The 22,105-nt window shown below is 55.7% G+C and overlaps 1 protein-coding gene across 1 annotated transcript in view; it reads left to right on the top strand.

Moving 5' to 3' along the window:
- Positions 1-6,590: 6,590 nt before the first annotated feature.
- Positions 6,591-22,105, top strand: part of SDK2 (sidekick cell adhesion molecule 2) — a 236,487-nt gene continuing 220,972 nt past the window's right edge. The window contains exon 1 of the mRNA XM_069483167.1: positions 6,591-6,654. Coding sequence (XP_069339268.1) covers positions 6,591-6,654 — 64 coding nt within the window. The remainder of the gene's footprint in view (positions 6,655-22,105) is intronic.

Raw genomic sequence — 22,105 nt, 5'->3', positions numbered from 1 at the left:
GCGTGTGGAGGGAGGGCGTTGCAGGTGTGGCTCCAGAAGGGTGGGGAGGTCAGCGTGGCTGGCGGGGAACATGCCCCGGCAGAGGCACTCGCCCTTTAAGCTGTGAGAACTCGGCTCTGAAGACTCCGAAAGGCAGACCCTCTGAGCTTTCAGACGTTTGCAGGAGGGGGGGGAAAAGGCAGATCCACTAGTGTCCTCTTGTACTAAGCAGATTTAATAAATAAACCTTGTTCAAGTTTGAGTTCATCGCTCTGTGATTTTGAATGGCCCTAAATGATTCTAAATCTTTGTCCAATTCAAAGATCAATGTCCCAGCCACCCAGAGGCACAGTTCTCCGTGGTGCTTATATATCTTATAGTAGACACATTAAAGACATTCACATATAAAATGGGTGCTGTTCCTTGTTTCTGAAACTACCACAAAGTACACATTCTGCCCCAACCAACCTCCTCCTTCCTGGACCCTCCAGCGGCGTGTTTATAGCGCCCTCTCCTGTTTGGCGATAGCATTATGTTTTCTACGAGTCTTGGCTGGGCACACCCACCTCTCCCCCAGGCTCTCTGCCTGGGGCCCACAATGGCTGAAACCAGCCCAGGATAGAAGATTCTTGTTTTCTCCTCACTTCATTCCCCAGCCCAGCCTACACTGAGCAGTTTTATTGTTTAAAATGCTGCCTCCCATGGTCTCTTACCCTCTTTTCTCCAGCTCTCGTCTGGCTTCCGACCAGCAAGCCAGTGAATGTTTCCACACTGGTATTGGTTTTGGGATATTCTCTGCCATCTTTCCTTTTCGTTCTCCCTCTTTTCCTGGAGAACTGGTGGGCACAAGTAGGAAGGAGCATGAAAGCCAGAAGCTGAGTCTGCGTAGGTATATGCCCAGCCAGTCGGATCCCAGGGCTTGGAAGCCAGGAGCAAAACCTGTAGTGATTTTGACCTTGGCACAGAGAAGTTAAAGACACAGGCTGCCCTGGCCCAGCCACAGACGTGCACGGGGCTCTTAGGCCCATTCTCCTACCAGAATGAAAGCAAATTTTAACAGATAATTTAGAGTGGGAGTGGAGCCAAATTCACATGTTAAAGCCCTAACCCTCAATGTGTTAGTATTAGGAGGTGAGGCCTTTGGGAAGTGATTAGGTTTAGATAAGGTCATGAGGGTGGGGACCTCATGGTGGCATTAGTGTCTTTATGAGAAGAAGAAGGGAACAGAGCCCCTCCCCGCTCTTCCTTCTCCCTCCCTAGAACACAGCAAGAAGGCAGCCATCAACAAGCCAAGAAGAGAGCCCTCAACCAGCACCTTGATCTTGGACTTTCCAGTCTCTAGAACCATGAGAAATAAATGTCTATTGTTGTCAATAAGATCTAGCTTATGTATATCAATAAAGGTGGCATCAAAACAGTAAAAAATAAAAATAAAAATAATAGAAAGCACATGGGGTGTATATGAAACACGTTGAGCCAGGAGTTGATGATGGTTGAAGTCGTGGGTATAGGTAAAGAGGGATTCTATGCTAATGCTGTCCAAAAATACATAATGTGAGCCATATATGTAATTTCGAATTTTATAGTAGCCATGCTTAAAAAGGGGAAAAGAAATAGGTGAAATCCATTTAAAAAATTATTTGTATTTAAATCAATGTATTCAAAATGTTATTTTAACATGTGTAAATAGCTAAATTGAAGTGCTCTGCAGTCACACGTGGCTAGTGATTACCGTATTGAACCGCAGAGTTCTGTGCCGTGCACTCTAATTTTATGCATGTTGAGAATGTTTTCCAGAATAAAAGAAAAAAGTTGATGAACAAGAACAAAAATGTCTGTTGTTTAAGCCTCCCTGTCTATGGCAGTTTGCTGTGGCAGCCCAAGCTGACTGAGATTAATAAACCACTTCTATCTATTCTATCCCTTCCCTCGCTCTACCTGCAAAACAGAACAGAAATGAAAAACGGGTGCCATTCGTTATTTACTGGAAGTCCGTGCTTCAAGCAGTCAGTTGTCCGAGTTCCCTCCAGGTGGAGTAGAGATGGCTCTGCTCAAGGTCTCTACCCTGCGGGGGCCTTGGCCCGGCCCCTCCCACAGCAACCCTGAGAGCAGCCTCCGGCAGAGGAATGAGACCTGGGGACGGTGGCATTGGGAAAGACAAATGGGTGTGGGGAGTACTTTTGCTCTGAAGCCCCATCATTTGGCGGCCACCTCCACCCTGGCTCCCCTCCCCGCCTCTCATTTTCTTCTAAACTGAGTGTGTCCAATCCTGTGCTCGCTCTTTCTGCCTCCTTATCCCCGGCAAAATAGCCACTGAGTGCACTTCCTGGCTGAGGGTGACACTCGAGTAACTTGGGGAGCAGGCAGCAGGGGGTGAGGGTGTGGGTGCAGGGCATGGGGGGCGTAGGGGGGTTGGGGTAGGAGCATGTGCCTTTGCCTCCGCGGTATCCTCATCCTTGCTGCCCGGCTGGTCCCTGCAGGTCCCCGACACAGATCCCGTGCTGGTGGAAGATGCAGCCTGTCCCTGCTGTTGAACACTCTGTTCCAGATGCTGTTACATTTGAGATTGAAAACAGAGGAAAACAAATACACAGTAACCATATTGAAAAGCTGACTCTGTCCCTGCCCAGCCTTTGGTTTCTGTGCATGAAGCATGGTGGGGTAAGGAGGGTCTCGGCCTTCTGTGATATTGGGCAGCTCCATGGGACTGTCCTAAGTTTTGTCTTCGAGCTCCTTGGCTGGGACATGGTGTAATGCACCTCCCACACCAAAGGCTCCCTGACAAGCTTCTGCAGGGATGCCCTTTCATTGACTATGTGCAGGATGAGAGGCCAAGACAGTGGTCCCATTTGAGGTTCAGTGAGTGCTTTTCTAGAAGGGTAATGTCTCCAATTTACATGCACTTGGGAAGGCAGAAGGGGGCCCAAAGCACATCCGCCCATTGGGAATGAATGGCGTTGCTCTCTGCCTCTGCCCCCTCCCCCAGAATTCACAGAGTCAAATGTAGGGAGAGAAGAGTCTTCTACAAGGTGCTGGCCCTGGGGATGGAGAGAGAGGGGATATAAATGAGGAAGACCCAATCCCGTCCCCAGAGTGTTCCAGGAGAGCTGTCTGCGTAGACTCCACTAGGAAGGGGCAGGGTTGCAACAGGCAGGCAGAGTAGAGCCTGGGAGAGCCCCGCAGACCCTCCTGATGTGGCACCCACTGTAACTGTACCATTTGCAACCTTCTAATTATGCCGCTGGTGGCAAGGATGAGGTCATGGTGTCTGCAAGTGACTTTCCCAGTCAAAGTGGCAGGCCCCCGGCTCAGCCTCCTCCTGGGCCAGCAAAACTCTGATAAGAAGCAAAAAAGAGAGAGTTTCCTTCCGGGGGGTGGGGGGGGTGAGGGCAGAAAGAGACTGAATCTTCTCCATCCCAGATGCATGAAGAGAGAGATTTGCTGTATGAGCTGCTGCTAGTGTACCTTCCTCTCTCTCCTCTAACCTGCAGACTTCCAGCAGAGAATAGGAGACCCCCTCCCTCACTCCAGCCCCTGGTTGGTCCCCTATCCTGGCCTTTAGGGGTTAAATTCTCAGAAGAAGGGTTGTAGGGCTCAGCATGCTTGTACAAGAGGCCTCCTCTTACAAAGGGAACACATGCTGCTCGGGCCCCAGGCACATCCAGCTCAGACTACGGGCCATGGCAGGCTGGGGATTGGACACCGACAGGGCAGAATCCTCCAAGGTCTCAGACATTTGTGTCCACGTGAATTCCCACCCTCTGAACAGAGATCCAGCCTCTGCTGTTCCTGTGCTGGTTGAGGCGAGGTTCCCGCAAATCTGGCTCTCAGGCCCCCTCTGTGAGCGAGCGGTGTAACAGCACCCTGAAGACCTGCTGTTCCTGATGCTCAGGGAAGGGCCTGAGCCCTCAAACTGGGGCGTGCAGACAGTATTGGAGCGGGGTGTGAGGTCACACCTGGCTATCACTCAGCAGGTAGGGGTGGGATGGCCACCAAGGGGAAGGAGAGCTGGCCACATGTAGGCTGCCTTCCCCCAAAGCCCTTCCATTTACAAATCAGCAGCCGGAGTGCTTCCACCTGGGAGCACAGGCTGCCAGGGGAAAAGTGGCAAAACCTGGTTTGAAATAGGCGATTGAAGGGCTGTAGGCAAGGCAGGCTAGCTGCTCAGCCCTTTGCAATAAATGCTCACGGTTCTTCTTCCAAGGCAGGTGATGTGAGAACGTAAGTGTAATGAGATATTTGCGGTGGCTGTGTCCTTTCTGCAGCGATCAGAAGGGGTGTCCTTTGGGAAGGAGCTGCCCCCGGGCAGTCAGCAAAGTCAGTAGGGAAAGCCCTAGACTTCAAGGACCAAACAGGGGCAGCAGCAGTGAGGGGCAGACTAGGCAGGACCACCAGGAAGAGAGCTGAGAGAAGCGTTGTGGCACACGTGAGGGTCTCGCTAGCTCTTTGTTTCCCGACAGAACTACCAAGGCGGCAGGGCCGACCTCCCCAGTGAGCTCCGCAAGCCATGCCGGGACCACACAGCCGTTTAGGGACACACAGAAATGTCTTAATTCTATCAAAATAAGAAAAACGAGATGAACTTTTAGGTTGAAGAGAATGTTTTCATATGTAACATTACTATACTTGTTTTTATGCCAACACAGTCACAAAATATTTTAAATGTTTTTTTAGTGGAGGAAGGAGTCCACGAAGGCAGAGGCACCTAGCGCCCAGGAAGGTGTCACTGGGTCCCGCAAGCCGAGCTCCTCGCCCTCAGAGGTGCTACTTCTGCCCACTCGGCGGGGCCCCAGCAGAGGACAGCTCCGGGCTCTCCTCTTTGTGTGTCTCCCCCACCCCAATTTCCCCTTCTTCTACCCTTTACAGGCGGAGCTCATAAGAAAAAAAGAGGGGACGAAGAATGCATACGCCCTGGCACCAACTTCAGTTTCCCAGCCTTCTGTGGGTCCCAGGCCTCTCTTTTGTCTCGCTCTCCGCCCTGAGCATTTCCAGACATCTGAGAGTCTGACCTGGGAAGGGGAAACAGGATTCAACCGGTTGACCGAGCCCCTCTTCCCAAACCACCCCAACCCCCACCCCAGTCACTCCCTGTGGAGAAGGGGGTAGGGGGTGAGACTGGAAGTCAGATGAGGCCTTTGACAGAGGGGTGCCGCCGATGCTGCAAGGGAAGGCTGGGCGACAGAGCGCAGGGCCCGCACGCATCCCTCCCCGCTGGGCGCGAGGTCGGCACTACCGCCCCCCGGCGGGTCCGGAGCAGCCGGGCGCCCGCGGCCGCGCAGACGGGTTGTGTTCCTGCGGGGCTCGCTCCCGGGCCTGGCTCGAGGCCGCCGCCGCCGCCCCGCCGCCGCCGCCCCCCTCCCGGCGCGCGGGCTGCTCTCCAGTCGCGGCCACGGGGTAGCGCTCGGCCCCCCTCTCCGCGTCTCCGCCTCCGCCTCCGCCGCGCTCGTCCCCGGCTCACGCTGCCCCCGCAGCTCCGGCTCGGCGCAGGCAGGAGCGGCTCTCAGGACGCCGAGCCCGGGAAGCGGAGGGCGGCTGAAGCGGGCGGCGGCGGCGCGCCCAAGGCGCTGGGCCGGCCGCTGCTCCTCCGGCCGGGGCAGTCGGCGAGCGCGGGGCGTCCGAGGGGGCGCCGCGTCCCCGGTGCCGGGGCTGCCCGCCGGGCTCTCCGTGCGTCTTGCCCAGAGCTCCGGCCAGGGCGCGGCGGCGGACAGAGCCACCGGTCTTCATCCTCGGGCCGGCAGGAGGCTCCGCGCGCGGGCGCTGGCGACTGCCCGGATCGCCGAGCCCGGCATCCGCCCCCGCCGCCCGGCGGCCGGCGCGGACATGGGCGCGCGGGGCTGAGCTCCGGGCCGCGGGCCCCGCAAAGTTTGCTAGCCGGCTGGGCGCGGAGCCGAGGGCGCGTCCGGCCCCGGCGCCCCCGGGAGGGGGACCCGGAGTCTCCGGATTCGGCGCGAGGGCGGTGGAACCCGGAGGGGCGGCTCGGCCCCGCCAGATGCCGCCTGCAAAGTTGGAGAGAAGAAAACTTCGGCTCCGGGGAGATTCGGACCGCTATGCTAACCGCGCCCCCCGAAACCCGCGCCCCTGAAAGAAGCCCCGCACCCGCGTCTGCTGCCGCGCTCAGCTTGGACCTGGTCCCCGGGGCCCGAAGCCTGGAACGGCGGTGACTGCGACTGCCGGGAGAACCTAACCAAGGGGCGGGGAGGGGGCGGGGGGCGGGCAACGTGGCCACGGGAGGAAGTTTGCTGAAGTTGTCCGTTTATTTCGGAGCTCGGCCGGCGACCCGACCAGATCGCGGAGGCCGCCCTGCCAGGGCGGCGTCGGAGTTGGAGTGCTCAGAAGAGAGAGGTGCCCCGAGTCCGAGAGGGCGGCTCTGCCTCTTTCTCTTTGCTCGTCCCTCGCCTTCCGGGCGCGCGGCCGGGATCGGACTTGGACAGAAGAGGAGGAGGAAAGGTTGGGGTCGCCAGCACTGCCCCACCCGGACAGATTACGCCCGGGCCCCGGAGCCGCGTAGACAGTCTCCCGGGACGAAGCTGCGGGGTACCGGACCCCACCAGGATTATAATACAGTGCGCCGGGGAGGGGGACCCCGAGGACCCCCCTCTAGGCTGGTCACCATGTGGGGGCTGCTGATCTGGACTCTGCTGGCTCTGCAGCGGATCCACACGGCGGGAGCCCAAGGTAAGGAGGTCCAGCCCCACGTGGGGCTGGGGAGGGGGCTGGGAGAGTTGGCGGGGGAGGGGTGGGTGGCGGGAGCTCGCTGGCCTCGCGGTGGCCTCCTAGACACCGGGCTTAACCCTGGCAGAGCCCTCTCCAGGGAGTTTCAAGACACCCCCCTCCGAGTTTGGGGGTCTCTCTTTCGGGGTGGGGCAGTGTCTCTGAGACTTGTAGCTTGCGAGTGGAAGAAGGTGGGGGTCGCTCGGGAGGCTGAGAAGAGCCTAAGGTGGGGTGGGAGGGGCGATCCCTTCCCCCCGCCCGCTGTGGCTGTCCTGGGGCCGGCGTGGGAGGGGTGCGACATTCGGCTCCACTGAGCTCCCCAGGCCAGGCTCCTGGTTCCCCGCTCGGTGTCCGCGGGGAAGGGCAAGGCCCTGCCAGGCACCCGGCGCTGGCCGCCCCGGGGCGAGAGAAGTGGGATGGCAGGCGCTGGGAAGGAGCCCGAGTCCGGCGCTGGGTGCCGGTTTGGTCGCCCCGAGGGGCAGTTGCCCGGTTTGGCCACGTAAGAAAGCTCGCGCCTGGCTGCCTGGCCGGACGCTGGGGCTGGGGGAGCTCCTCTGCGCGGGCCTGGAGCCGGGTGCAGCCGCGGACCCCGGGAGGGTGGTGCCCAGGGAGGGTCTGAGGCCTCCCCTCCCGCCCCCGTTCCTCCGCCCCCAGCGTCCCGCCCCTGCCTTCAGCCTCCGCTGGTCGCTTAATTGTCTCTGCGCCGCTGCTTTGACCTGTGGCTGCCTGGAGCAGCCTCGCGGTGGCTCTGGGGGTGGGAGTGTAAGGAAGGATGGGAGGCGTGATCTGCGCTGCCCCCTCCTGAGGGCGGATGCACAGACGTTCCCCAGTCCTCCGGCAGGTCTGCGCGGCGAAGGGCGGTTGCACCGGCGGTCCCTTGCCTTTGGGGTTCGCCCATCCAGACAGCCGTGCCAGCGGTGTCCGAGCGGCGCCTGCTGGGGGCGGAGGGAGACGAAGCCCGGACTGGAGCTTCGGCGGGGGCTCAGCCTTCCCTCTTCCAAGGCTCAGGAGGGGGCCCCTAACCACCCCGGGGCCCCGGACTGCGGGGGGCTGCAACCCACTCCCCACTCTGCCTCTGGGGTCTCCAAGCCTGAGGGGAAGAAGCGACCCTGGCGCGCCAGGGTCGCGCAACCTGGAGAGCCAAGATCAAAGAGATGAAAATAATCCGCTCTCACAGGGTTGACGGGATGATTTTACGAGGTAATTTACGTAAAAGCACTTAGAAATTTTGTAACGAGCCCTATAAATGTAAGGTAATAAAAGTTATTGTTTTTATGATCATCATAAAATCTTCGAGCAGGCGGGGACCTCATAGGTCATCTTATTCCATTTAACAGATAGGGAAACTGAGGCCCAATGGCATTAAGTGACTTAATCCATGATCTAGGGGCAGAGGCAGGACTGGAACCAGGTGGGTTCTAAGCCCTCTCCCAGGAGCCAGGACCAGCGGTGCCTGGGTTCTCCTTGCCTGGGGCCAGTTTCTGATGGGTCCAGGAGATCACCATGGCTTTGTCTTCTGCCCTGGGGCACCTCACAGGCTTGCTCTGAGATAACCGTGGGGTCACTCATGGAAAGCCAGGAGGCATGGAGGGCTCTGAGGGGTGTCAGCATCTGTCTAGACCCTTCTAACGTCATTACTGCACAGACACCAACAACCCCACAATGTCCCTGAGCAGGTGGCTCACCAGTTCTTGTCCCATCAAAGACCAGGCCCTTATGGAGTCCCCAGGGCACCTGATGGCCCTTCCTTCGGGGTCTTCATATCCCTTCCTGCCCCACCTCCACACCTGCCCCAAACACCTGAGGCCAAGATCCCGCTTGTCCTGCTGGAGTTAAGGCCAGGCCGCCTCCTGTCCCTGCGCTTCCTGCGGGAGGGGCTCCCTTGTCAGAAGCAGCGAAGGTCTCTCTGATTGATTCACTTGCTCTCATGCTTCTCTGGTTTGCTGCCCTTTCAAGTCAGGCTGCCCAGGTCCCCTGCTGCTCCATTTGTGTTCTCTGGCTCCCAGAGTGTGTTCCAGCCCTGGGTCCTCTCCATTTGTCCCCAAGGCAGCAAACCTTGCAAAGGATTGTGGGAACGCAGTCCTAGGCTTGTGGGCAATGCTGGATTTGGGTGTTGGCGGGGTGAGGTTAGGGCACGGGCTCCTTTCTTACCTGCCTTGGGGCTAGAGAGCGAGTTTCTTCCAGTCGGAGGCTGTGCCATTAATCTTGTGGGGTAGCTGAAGCCACTAGTGTCTGTCACTTCTGAGCCCATGATCTCCATTCTCCAGGCATGACACAGAATGAGCGACCAAGCAGTTCTTCCTCCCTTGAGACAAACCTCACATTGGCCACTGCCACTGGCTTTTATCTGGTGGCAGTTTTGTTTCAGGTGCTGGACCCTGAGCAACATCACCTGGTTATATGAAAAGCCAACATTTGACCATTTTCCACACTGCCCCATGTCACATGACTCAAATGCATTTCCCAAATGAGGTGCGGTGATGCAGAAAGAGTATTGGCTTAGGCAGCAGAAGGAATGGGCTCTCAGGATCTGGCTTTGAGGCTTGGCTGCAGAGACCTTCAGGAAGGCTCTGAGCCACTCAGAGCTTTGGTGTCCTCATCTGTACATTGGGGATAATAGCTCCTGCCTGGCAGAGTCCGTGGGAGCATTCGAGGTGTGCCAGGGGGAGGCCCCAGCAAATGCCTGGCACATAGAAGGGGCTTAATGCGTGGCAATTGTTGTTGCCATTATTGTTATGATTGTTTTGATACTGTAAGCGAGGGGACCGTGAAGACCAATGATACCCTGCCACCCACCAATGAGACCTGGAACCCCTTTTCCTCACCCAGGCACTTTCTTTAACATCCTTCCACGGCCACGTTACTGGGTCTCAAAGAGTGGCTCTCGAGCTCTTAGCTCCCAGGGAGCTTGTGACAGTGTAAATCCTTGGCCTGCACTCCAGACACTGATTGGAAAGGTCTGAGTGGGCCTGGAAGTCTGCCTTTCACGGCACCTCGAGAGATTTTTCCTGTGCTTGGAAGCCTGGTTACTGCCGGAGGGCACCGTGGGGCGCGCGAGAGGCTGGGAGGAGAGCAGGAGCAGGAGCTGAGCCAGCTGGTCCAGGAGGTTCTTTCCAGAGACCCGCACCTGGGCAAAGAACAAAAGGGAGTCTGAGCTGAGTGAACCAGGCAGCGGGGAAAACCCTGCAAGAGGACTGGAAACCCCAGTTCCGGGGGCTCCTGAAGGGCTCCAAAGGGAGAAAGTTGAGTGCTGGGAGCTAATCACAATAAAAGCCAAACAGTACTCGAGGGAGCCGGATGAAAGTTTAATTACATGGTGTGGCTAAGCTGTAATTATTAATTACTGACAGCAAAAAATAACTTATTGATCAGGGCCTTTTGCTAATTACCAGGAGGCCGAGTGTCGTGCTTGCCTGGGGCTCAGCTGCCACCAGAGAGGGATGGGGGTGTCCCTGCTCTCGCATGCCCTCTTTCCCTCACCCTTTGTGCCCCTTGGCTTCAGCTGGGGAGTCTGGAACATTCTGGCCATGATTAGAGGAGGGGTACAGTCTGGTGCTTCCACTAGCCGTGGAAGATGGCCGAGGAACAGTGAGGACCCCCTCCCAGAGGCCGGATCCCGCTGGCAGCCTGACACCTGCCCCAGAAATCTTCCCTTTCATGCATTTGTTCAGCAAATATTTATCGACCGCCTCTCCCTCATGTCCTCTACTGGAAGGCCAGGGTAGGGGCCAGGAACCTTGTTCTAACCAGGGAAGGGAGGCTGGGAAGGAGGCCAAGTCCTTTACAGCGGTCCTCTGTTTAAACAGTGCCTGAATGGCCGACTTTAAAATGATGTGTTAAACTGCATATTGGTCTGCATTTGACTTTGTACCACAGGATGTAGTTGGGCTGTAACTAAAGGGGAAGGGAGAATGGGCTTGTCCTCTGTCCTACGGACTGGCAGGAAACATTGCATTTGACACGAAGGACACGTGGAAAGTCAGCTAGGGCTGTCCTCTGCCCACAAACCAAGGACAAGTGGCCATCTGGTCTCTGCTTGCATACTCTTGGTGATGGAGGACTCACTACCTCAGGATCCAAGCTGGTTGTTAGACAGTTATGCTTTATGTTGAGTAAGAATTGGCCTCTGCATGGCTGGTTTTCCTAGGCTCTGGCTGGGATGAAGGGGTCCTCTGATTGGCTAGAACCCTCCGTCCCTGTCCCTCCTGACTCCCGGCCCCTCGGGGAGTCAGGAGACTGAGTTGGAATTGCTGTTGGGTGTTACTGTGCCGCCTGCGGGATTTCCACCCTAGTTCCCCCTGGAGCGCAGTGCTGCAGACGGCCCTGGAGCTGCCTAAAGCGGTGGGTATTAGTCATCATAATTTGGGGCCTTGGGATGCCAATAGCAACAAATGGGTGAACAGCAACTGCCGGCAGCGGCCCACTGCCTGTAATGGAAAGGAAAACAAGCCAGTTGCTGAGACATCTCGGCTGCCTCCCCCTCCGCCCCCACCGTCCCACCCCCTGCTGTCCACGCACCCGCAGAAGGCAGGGCCAGTGAGCAGTGCTGAGCCAGGGACTGCCCGGGGCTGCTCGGTGTCCTGGGGGAAGGGAGGCAGGGAGCTGCAGAGCTTGTCTCATCAGACTCCCTGGGCCTGGTCTCTGGACCAGAAAGCCCCTCGCTGGGCCCCGGGAGCCCTGGGGAGGCCCTCAGATGTGGCAGTGGCTCCAGCGTGGGCTCTGCCCCTTCGAATCCTGCCTCCACCACTGGGTGATGCTGAGCTGAGCCTCAGTTTTCTCATCTGTAAAATGAGGAAATAGAGTTTAAAGTACTTGTATCTACCTCATAGAGTTGTTTTGGATGATTGAATGAAATTGTCCGAATCACTTTAAAAATGCTGTTCATAAATGTTAAGTGTTCACAATGTGTTAGTCACAAGGCCACAGGGATGTCCTAACCACTGCCCTTCCTCCTCTCCCGCCTCATCTTGGTGCCCTCCCCCTCCTGTCCCCACACTGCCTTTTCTCCTTGGAACTCACCAGGCCCCCACCTGGCACTTGAAGTTCTGCCGTTCCTGCGGCGGTGCCCACACCTCCCGGATGTCTGCCAAGCCCTCCTTATTTCCTTTGGAACTTTCTTCTAATGTCCCTTCTCCGCCTGGGAGCACCCTATAGCGTGGCGTCCCCCAGCACCCACCCTTCCCTCTGCTTCACCGTCTCCACCGCACTCGGCTCCAGCTGACACGCCTCGACTTGCTGACGGCTGGTCTCTCTCAGGAGGGCGGGGGCTTTGTTTTATTCACTGCTGTACGCCCGGTCGCCAGGGCAGTGCCTGGCACGTAGCAGGGGCTTGAAAAATATGAATGAATGAATGAGTGAATGAATGAATGAACACTTACCCGGGGCACAAAGCCTCGGTCATCTGGCCCCCACCAGCTTCTCCAGCTTCCTCTCTGGGCACTCACCCCTCTCCCAGGCCAGCTGGCTTGGGAAACACCTGTGGTCTCCTCTGCACGTCACGTACACCCCGTGCCACGGAGCCCTGCCCTCCAGCAGTTCCTTTGCATACGTGGGACGGGGCAGAGTTGCCACCGAGACAGGCGTCCCAGCTCAGACTTTCTTGCCCTTTTTTCTCAGCTCTTCCCAATTCTGGCCCGACGGACGGGTGAAGCTGCCTCTGGCAGGCCTGACCTCTGGTTGGGTGGCCCTTGCGTCTTTACTGAAGCCCCCTCAGCTGTATGACACGGAAGAAATTGGGAGGAGGGGCAGAAAGTTCTGGGGGTTATGCCCATCCATGAATGAACGAACTGTTGGAAATAACCTCCATTTCCTTGTCTGTAAGACAAGATAAAAGCCTTACCAGGCTTAAATGAGATAATACAAACAGAACACTCAGAACAGACCCTGATATATCACCAAAGCACTGAATAACTGAATTTAACTGTTCATTGACTATATATTTGTACTTCTGTGTTTGCCCCTCCAAACAATCTTAAGACGGGATCTCAGATAGCATTTCTTCGGCGGATTTTCTTCTCTGGCATTTTTACTTTGTATTTCACTGACATCTTCTTCTTACTCCACTATCTTTTGCTTCCCCTCCAGTTTAGAATCTTTGGGTCTTTCCTCCCCATTCTAGAACTCATTTCCGGTATGCAGTTCTGCTTGTCAGACATGACTAGGTGCATTACACCTGCTGTTGGCTGCAGTCCTCCCCGTCACTCCAACATGTGGGTAAACTGAGGCTCAGAGAGATTAACTGCCCAAGGCCCTCCAGCGGGGAAGTCAAGGAGTCAAGACTTGAGCCCAGGGCTCTATGGTCCCAACACCTGTCCTCTTTCCACTAACCCAGGCTGCCCTTGGCCTCCATAATGACTGTCACCATCTTGACAAGGAGAGAGGACCATTCGCCAGGGAGACGCCCAGACAGTTGTGCAGTTAGAAGACTGGTCCAGGGAAGGTGGTAGAGTTTGGAAATAGTCCTTGCCATTCCTCCTCCTCCTCATCCCCCAACCCTAGCTGTGTCCTCACTGGACTTTAACTTGGCAGAATGCAAGAGGTCCTCTCCTCTCCTCCTTGCCTCCCGGGGTTGGAATACCCGAGAGCTGTTTGAGAAGTCTCCTTAAGGTCACTGGGGGCATTCATGACTTGCTTGCCAGGGACCGAGCCACACAACCGTCTTCTAAATTGAACAGGGTGTGGGGGGAGGGGGAGGAGGAGGGAAAAAAGGCAATTAAAGTTTGATGCCACATAGGAAGCTATTAGTGACCCAGAGGGGTGATGAAATTTTGATGATGTGCTAATCCTAACGGAAGGAAATATTATTTGCCCATAATGAGGCCCATTCAGGGAATTCAGCTTCTGGGGTGGACACCAGTAACTCTCTATGGCCTGCAAGAGCCAGGATTCTGGAAACTTCCCCCGGCCACCTCTCTGGAGATGCAGGTCTGGGAGGCAGTCATGTTGCCCGGAATGTGGGCAATGGTCAAAAATATGTCTGGATGCCCAAACTCTCGGGGGTCACCGCGTCATGTGACTTAATTGTGAATCTGGTACAGATTCTGCATTCTCTGCTGTGAGCCATGGGAGCCAGTGCAGAATGTGACAGTGGAGGGCCCAGGAGGGACAGGGCCCAGGTGGGACGGCTCAGACCACAAAGGAAACTGAACCATGCACAACTCCCTGGGTTCAAATCTTTCCTGTCATTTACCGCTTGGATGACCTTGGATCAGTTACACAGCCTCATCCAGGAGGAAACCTCGCCTCTGTGCCTTGCTTTCTTCATCTGTAAAATGGGGATAACAGTAGTTCTTTCTTCACTGGGTTGGGACAGGGCATGATGAGATGTGCTAAGCTCTCAGGACTGTGCTTAGTGTATAGTAAACACTGAAAAAGTGTTTCTCATGTCATTGTGTTTACTATCCTGTTGTTAGGAAAGCAAGGTCAGCTTTGGGCCTGAAATTTGACAGGTGCCTGGACCCCAAAGGCTTCTGCTTCCTTTGTCCTTCACAGACCTGCCAGTGGCACCTAAATGTCTGCTATTAGGGATTTATTTATTTGGTCAAGACATTCTCTGTCTGTAGCTTAAAATGTAAATACACCAGAGAACCCACCTATGAAGCTATGATCAGCTGCTCAGGCCTTAATGTGAATGTCCTTATCAGATCCTTTCATAAAACCTCAAATTTATATGGGCAGCTTTCACAGATGTCCCATTTGCTCTTCACCCCATCCTCTGAAGGAGGTTGGCCAGAAAGTATTAATGTTATCAATATCGTTAGCATTGAAGTTCAGAAGCATCAAGTAACTTGCCCCAGTCCCTTGACTTGTAAGGGATGATGAACGTGGGTCATCCCAGGCCATCGCTTTTGATCTGATCCAGACACCACCCACCTTTAGGGACTGCTCACCATGCCACTTTGGGCTGCCGGACCCAGGGCATTTGGGGTGCAGCCTGGGATGGCCTCCCCTCTCTCTAAGGGAGCTCAGAGCCCTCTCTTAATGCCCACAGGTCTTATCGATGGGATCTGGATGCCAAGACTTATCACATTATCCCCCTACTCACAGACCTCTGGTTTCTTCCTGGTGGCTGTGGTCTCAACACCAACCTCTCCACATCTGGCTCTGGGACCGCTATAGCCTCACCCCTGCCTGCCCCCGCACCAACCCTCCCCTGGGCTCAGACTTCCCTCCCCACCCCCATTAATGCCCCCTCCTCCTCTGCTGCCCTCAGGAGCCGCTGTCCTCCTCCCCACTGACCCAGAGCCCACTTGCACCCCCACAGTCCAACATGAAAGCCCGGACGACCAGCCGGAACACGTCCTCCCAAGTGTTCCGAGATCGTGGGAAGCCAGGGGCTAGACGTCTCATTGGGTACTTTGGCCTTGTTGATTCTGAATTATCCTTTAATGTGTGTGTGTGTGTGTGTGTGTGTGTGTGTGTGTAACTGATTTCTTTAATTATAAACTCCTTCAGTCTAGATAATAACCCTTCATCAGCAAGGATTGAGGTACTAGACGTAAATTATTTTTCCTAATTAATGAATTTAATCCTTTTAAGAAGGGTGCCGTAGGGGTTAGTAGTGAAGTCAGAGAGAAGGTAACAGTTTATGACGCTGTCCTAATCAGTTTATGGCGGTGTCCTCGAAGGCCACCATCAAAAGCTCTCATTGGGTCCCTTTGGACCAGGCCTTTTAGCCTATGTGGCCAAAAGCGTCCTCACCGAGAAAACGCGGGCATGAATACAGGGTTTCCAAACTCCCCCCCAGTGGACTCTCGCCATGGTGGAAGGTGGACACGTGCATGGGAGGACCAGGCTGTGCAGCCCGAAGCTGCTGCCATCCTCACCTTTGCCTTTGCCATTTTGTAGAGAGACGAGAATTTGCACTCCACCCCATGGTCTGTGTGAATTCTGCTTTAACACACAAGGGATATTTTAAAGCCAATCGGTGCTGCAAGGTGTGGCATGTCTTCCCCGTGGCTTCCTGGGTACCCAGGGATATATGGCAAAACCTGGCTTTGAAAAGCTTGGATGAGATGATCTCTTGGGCCACATTGTCTGTAAGAGTCTAAGATGCTTTACACACACACACACACTTAAACCGCTCCTGTTTAAAATGTTCTATAATGTCTTCTAAAAAAATTGTATCCCAGACGTAATTGGGCCACCGTGACTGTCCACCAGGACTGGTCTATGGTGATGCCTTCGAGGGTGGTGGATGTGAGGCTAAGGCTGTTGCCCCTCCCTGGGTGACCCTGTGCGGGTGGCTGGGGGGTTTTCTGGGTTCTCCCTCAGCTTCAGCTGGTCTGCTCCAGACCGTTAGAGGACCTGTCTCCTGGCTGTCCTGGGACCCTTCTCCCTCCTCCCGTTGATTTGGACTGGGCAAGCCAGCGCGGTCGTGTTTGGAGAAGAGTCAGGCAGAGCACTAGGTAACAAGACGCTCCTCAGAGGTTCTGGGCTCTGTAGAACCGTGTCCACTGCACAAGGTCTTCTTCATTTCGATGTGCAGGTGGCTTCCAGAAGAGCTGAGCTTCCTGGGAGACCATCTCTGGCAAAGCAGGCCCTTACTGTAATTTCCTTCCCCATAGCTGCTGCAGACACCTTGTTCTAAGGAAATGTTTGTGATTGGGCCCAGACACCTCCTTCCCACTCTGCTTGAGCCTCTCGTGCTTCAGGAACCAGGCAGCGTCCCCCCAGCGTCCCCAGCTCCTGTCGGGCAGCCAGCCTGCCCACACACTGTTGTTCGCCTCTTTCTGCCCTGGCTCGAGGACTCAGAACCCAGAGTGGACGCAGCACTTCTGCCCTGAGTCTGTGTTCAGCATTTATGGGATTGTTCAGTCAACCCTGCCGTCTCCTCCCCACGGGCGGTGTGTGTGTTGCCTTTGGACAATGCCGGCTGGCTCAGCCCGTGACCCTTGGCCTCCCCCTCGGAGTCTCTCCCCTGCCCCCGTGAAGCATCTGCGGGCAGGGAGCAGGTTGGCGGACAGGCCATCGAGGGCCCGGAGCTGCCAAGGAGGGCCGAAGGGTGCTTCTCATTAGCTCTGCTCCGAGCTCATTATCAGTCTGCGCGTCACTGGGTGAAAAATGGTTGTCGTCGGGACAGTAATAAATACTCCGCTGTCACTGTTGATGTGATTGCACTAATGAAGAGAAATCAGCCTCAGAGAGGGGAGATGCTTCTGGCTGTGGCTTCAGGTAGCTGGAACGCTCTGTCCACTGCCTGCTGTCCCCTGCCCTGGGAGGACAGAGGCCCGGCCCTGGGGAAAGGGGGAAAGAGAGGTGCTGGCATTTAACTGCTGCCTCCAAAGGCCGTAGTGGACAAGAACCTAGAAGGTGCTGAAAACCATCAGGGGAAAGGAACATCGTTCAGCCCCAGGGAGGGAGGCGGGGTGCTGAGCGGCTCCCCACCCTCAGCCGGGCCTTGGGCAGAAGCAGGTGGGACCAGTGGGGTGACAGTGGTGCTTTCGATGGCTCTGCCTCCCTTGCAGAGCCCTGGTTCGAGAACAGCCCTGCAGGAAGGCGTGGGGAGGAACACAGGCCCATTGTTCAAGCCCCCCCCACAAGCCTGCCACCTCCCCTGGAATGTTAGAACTTATTGTGTCTCCAGGAACTTGGAATGTCCAGCCCCAGGGACAAGTTCAGAGGGATTAGGCCTCCGACTGCAACTTCTCTTCCGCCTCTGCTGTGTAAGAGCTCAAGGGACACTGGGTCTTCCAAGCCCAGGCTGAGTGCAAGTTAGAGCAGGGATGTGCCTTCCAGACACTGGCAGGTGGGAGAAGGGAGGAGACTCAGACCCATCACCATGCCAGGCCTTGGGGCCCCTGGGCATGGAAGGGGTGAGGAGGTGCCCCTCCATCTGAGGTGGGCCTTGGGAGCCACATTCTTGGAGCCCAGGTGTAACCTGCCTTGTGACAGAGGTGAGGGGTGGCCTGGGGCAGTGGGTCTCACACTTGAGCCGACATCGGAAGCCCCTCGGAGGGCTTGTCAGAATGCGGATTCCTGAGCCGCACCCCCAGAGCTTCTGAAGCAGTGGGTCTGGGAGGGGGCCTGGGAATTTGCATTTCTAACAAGTTTCTGGGTGCTGCTGCCTCCGGTCCGGGGACCCCGCTCTGAGAAGGCTTGGCACAGAGGTCCGAAGAGAAGATGCTTCTCCTGTGGCTCAAGTCAGGGTGTCACGTGGTGGCTGAGCCAAGCCACTCCTGCCCGGTGGACTCTCCGTCCGCTCCGACCGCAGGGGACTGTGCTGAAGCTCAGTTAACACGTGAGCTTGGCGGTAGCCGTGCACCTGGGCGGTGTGACCACCATGCGTTCCTTTCTTCTCCCACTGGGACACTCTGTCTCCTCATGTGCCTCCTTAGAAGAGAAAACCAAATCCAGCTGGAGGCCACTGAAACAGCTTTTGCCAGAAGCTGCCCAGTAACCGCCACAGTTGATGGGTGACAAAAGCCGTGAACCTCTGTTTGCTCATCATGCGTTTTCTAAGCACCTACTGTGTGCTAAGCACAGTGTCTAGGATCCAGCAAAGACTGAGGCAGGTCCCTGCCCTCAGACTGCTCCCAGCCCAGTGAGGGCACGAGGTTGGTTGAATAGGATGGTGCAAAAGTCCTACGTGTAGGGAGTAACCAGGTGGCCTGGGAGTCCAGAGCGGGGACTCTGAGAATGCTGCTCCAGAGCAGGAGGTGACATTGAAGCTGAGTCTTGTAGGGTGGGAGGAGCCCCCATGTTCCCAAGGGGACACAGGGGGCTTTGTTTTCCCCCTTACTGTGGCTGAGCCACAGTTACAGGCAGCAAATACGCACCTCAGTGGAGTGTGACCACCAAGGTCAGATTGTGCGTGGCCACACTGAGTGGCTTCCTCAGACGTGGGCCCTGCCCTCAGGCGTTCACACTCAGGGACACTCACCCTCTTGGGTGCTCAGCCCTCCTGCCCCTCCCCAGCTCTGGGATCCCCCTGCCTGTTCCCATGTGGCACAGGGAGCTCAGAGCACCCAGGACGTGACTCGCCAGGAAGGAGGCGTTGCTGAAAGGTGCAGGTTGACATATACAGTCCTCTTCTTCTTCCTCTTCCTCATCCTCAGCCCCTATTTGACTGAATCTAAGACAGTCAATTGTAAGACGCGTTGTTATTTTATGTACCTGCTAAGAAAGAAAAAAATGGTGCCATTTAACCCACAAAAAGATGCATTCTGACTCCCAAGAAGTAAAAATGAGAAAAATGTGCATTTGGAACGGATGAAATATGGTAGTGGCCGCTGTTTATATAGCACTTCCCCCTTGCCAGCTCCGTTCTGAGTGCCGGCCACGTGTGAACGCATGAGTTTGGATGTGACCATCCTGGTGTCAACGGAAAAGAAGACAAACTGTAAAATAATTTAAGGAGGTTTATTCTGGTCCAAATTTGAGGACCATGGCCCGGAGCCACACCCAAGAAGCCTTGTGCAAGTGGACTCGCTGTGGCTGTGTTACAGTTTGGTTTTATGCATTTTGGAGAGATGGGAATTATAGGTAATGTCATAAATCAATACATTGGTTTGGCCCCAAAAGGTGGGACATCTCAAATTGGGAGCTTACAAGTCATAGGTGGATTTAGGGATTCTTTAGTTGACAATTGGCTGAAAGAGCTAGGCTTTGTCCAAAAGACCAGGAATCAGCGGAAAGGAATGCTTGAGTTAAGATGAATCTTCTACCTTTTATGTGATGCTCTGCTGGACTCAGGCTGGGAAGTAAACCGCATCATCAAAACCTGTTTACTGAGTTTCTTTCATTTGCAGGCATGACTCACCAGGCCCCCTTAGAAAGGAATTTTTTGGACAAAAAAAATGATCAGAGTTCAGTCCTCACTAGCAACCAAAAAATGGGCTAGTGGAGTTGGCTCAAAGAAATGTAAGATGTTTCCGTCATCAGCCATCAGTGTTCATCAGTTGTCTGAGATTACAGAGATTCTGCTCGGATCCTACGCCCCCAGCCAGCGTTGGACTCTTGGTTGGGCCCAGGCAGGCTGAGGGGGAGAGGGGCCACAGAGTTAAGAGGCCACCCTAATAGACTGGACATGCCCCTCTGTCCTCAGCACAGTGGTTCCAAGCTCATGGATAAATCTCGAGGTGCTCTGGGGATCCATGCCAAAAGCCAGGCCCCTGGGGCTCGGACCCGCGGTTTGCCCCCAGGTCTCCAGAGCGCTCCCCTCCCCGTCACTGTCTTCCTAGACTGTGCTGGGCTTGATGATTCTCCTCCCGTCCTACCCCAGGCCCACATTCCTTCCCCAGCCCTGTCTGAGGCCAGCACCTATCTCTTGGCATGGTGGCCTCGGAGGAATGGACGCCAGGCTTTGGCTTCTCTGCCAGGCCCAGGAACCAGTGGAGGGTGGGGAGCTGGATGGGGACCCTCCCCTCTGAGCTGGGACCTCTGGGCCAGGCCAGAGCTTCTGAATCAAATCCACTTGGCTTTTTCCTTTTCCTTTGGCCAATCCCAGAATCAAAGTGAAGGGCTTGGCTCGAATTACACAGAGCCGCTGGGGACAGGAGGCCACAGCTGGGCTCCATGCATGCACCGCAGGCACCCTTGGGGTTTGGGTGTTGTTGGGGTGGAGGTTTCCTTGGAGAGGCAGGGACAAGGAGAGACAGCTGAAGACAGCTGGCCCCTCTCCTCCCCTCCCCAGCTCTGGACAACTCCTTAGCCTGTCACCTTAGTCTGCCACCCGCAGGCAAGGGGATGATCCAGGAACTCTTCTCTGGCTGCCTCAGGTGCCATTCTGGGGCGTCACTTTCCCAGCTCGCAGAAGGTCCCTCCTGGCTCCTCACTCTCCTGAAGTCTCCGTTTGTGCTCCAGTCCTCCGGGCTGGGGCCGTGTGGAGGTGCGGGCTTGCACCAGCCTGCCCGACAGACACAGCTCTGTCTGGTTCAGTGCTGCTCAGTCACTGGGCCATCGTAAGAGCAGCTCCAAAGTGGGGTCCAGCCCTGGCATGTTCTCTAACCCCCTGGCAGGACCGGTGGCATAATTTGTAGGGCCAGATGCACAGTGAAATGTGGGCCCCTTGTTAAAAAATTCTTAGGAATTTCAAGATGGTGACAGATGAGTATTAAACCAAGGGTGGGGCCCTGCTAAGCAGGGGGCCCAATGTGACTACACAGGTCACAAGGCCGTGACGCCTGCCAGGTCCACTGGTGACACTTCGTGCATCCTCCCCTTCTCCCAGGCCTCAGTCTCCTGCTCTGTGCCGCAGAGTCCAGCCACCCAGGGTCCTGTTCTCCTGTCGCCACTTCTCCGGGCCTCTGCTGCCTCTCACAGGGCTGACAGCGCAACAAGACCCTCTTATCTCAGGCCCCAGGGGTATGACGAGGGTGAGGCAGAAGAATGGCCATCCAGCCTAGAAACTTTCCCATAAAATTCTGCGGTTTTGTCTAGGAGACCGTCGTATCATCGCGGGCAGGGGAGTAGAGGAGCAGGATAGGAATTCAGCTTTGCCGGGTGCCTACTTGTCCCATCCTGTCTGGTATGCACGGCTCTCTCTGCCTCTGGCTCTAGCTTGCAAGAGGCCGTGGACAAAATACCATTGTCTCAAGGCCAGAGCACAGCTCAGCTCAAATCATGGCCCTGCTGCTTGGTAGCTACGGGACCTCAGCCAGATACTGAAGCTCTGCCAGCCTCAGCAACCTTATCTGTAAAATGGGGCAGTGATACAGAGTGCTCAGAAAATGTTAATCCTCTCATATGCAGTTTCTGCCCGCCCTGTTGACTGGCTGATTCCTTGAGATTAGGAAGATCCTGCGAGGCTGGATAGATTTCCCTTCTATTGCACGGCAGGGGCATGGAGTGCCTGGCGCATAGTAGGTGCTCAGTTCACGCCTTCATATTAACAGCAGTACCACTACCGCCATTATCATGGTTGTGTCTTCTCCAGGTGAAGCGGGTTAATTCAGGGCCTTGGGATGCGCCAGTTCTCTGCGTGGCTGAGAGTGGTGCTTGTACCGGCAGCATCAGCACCACTCAGCTGAGGCAGAAATGCAGAGTCTCAGGCCCCACCCCACACCTGACGGATTGGAATCTGCATTTTAAGATCCCCGGGGAATGGATATGTGCGTTAGATTTTGGGATGCGCTAGGGTTCATTTGCTGCTATTGCTGTCTTAAAACAAGATTTTAAGAGGATCTCTCCTGAAACATGAGCTATCGGTTCCATCAGCTTGCCTGGAGTATGCATGGAGAAGCCATGGGTCACCTAATACTGTCTCTTTGGAATCCAGTTTTCTGCACTCAGAGGAGAGCCCTCCTCCCTGCCCGTGCCCCTGCCCCTGCCCCGGCCAGCAGTGAGGGAGGACCTGGGAACACAACCCAGAGGCCCTGCTTTGTTAATGGTCTGCGGCGCTGTCTTTGATACAGGAAGGAGAACCTGAAATGGAATCACCCCCTTAAATAAACAAAATAGAAAACTCTCCTGGGGC

This window comes from Eulemur rufifrons, chromosome 9, assembly GCF_041146395.1.
Source record: "Eulemur rufifrons isolate Redbay chromosome 9, OSU_ERuf_1, whole genome shotgun sequence".
NCBI lineage: Eukaryota > Metazoa > Chordata > Mammalia > Primates > Lemuridae > Eulemur > Eulemur rufifrons.
Note: the sequence above shows the minus strand (reverse complement) of the source record. Positions and strands in the feature narration are given on the sequence as shown.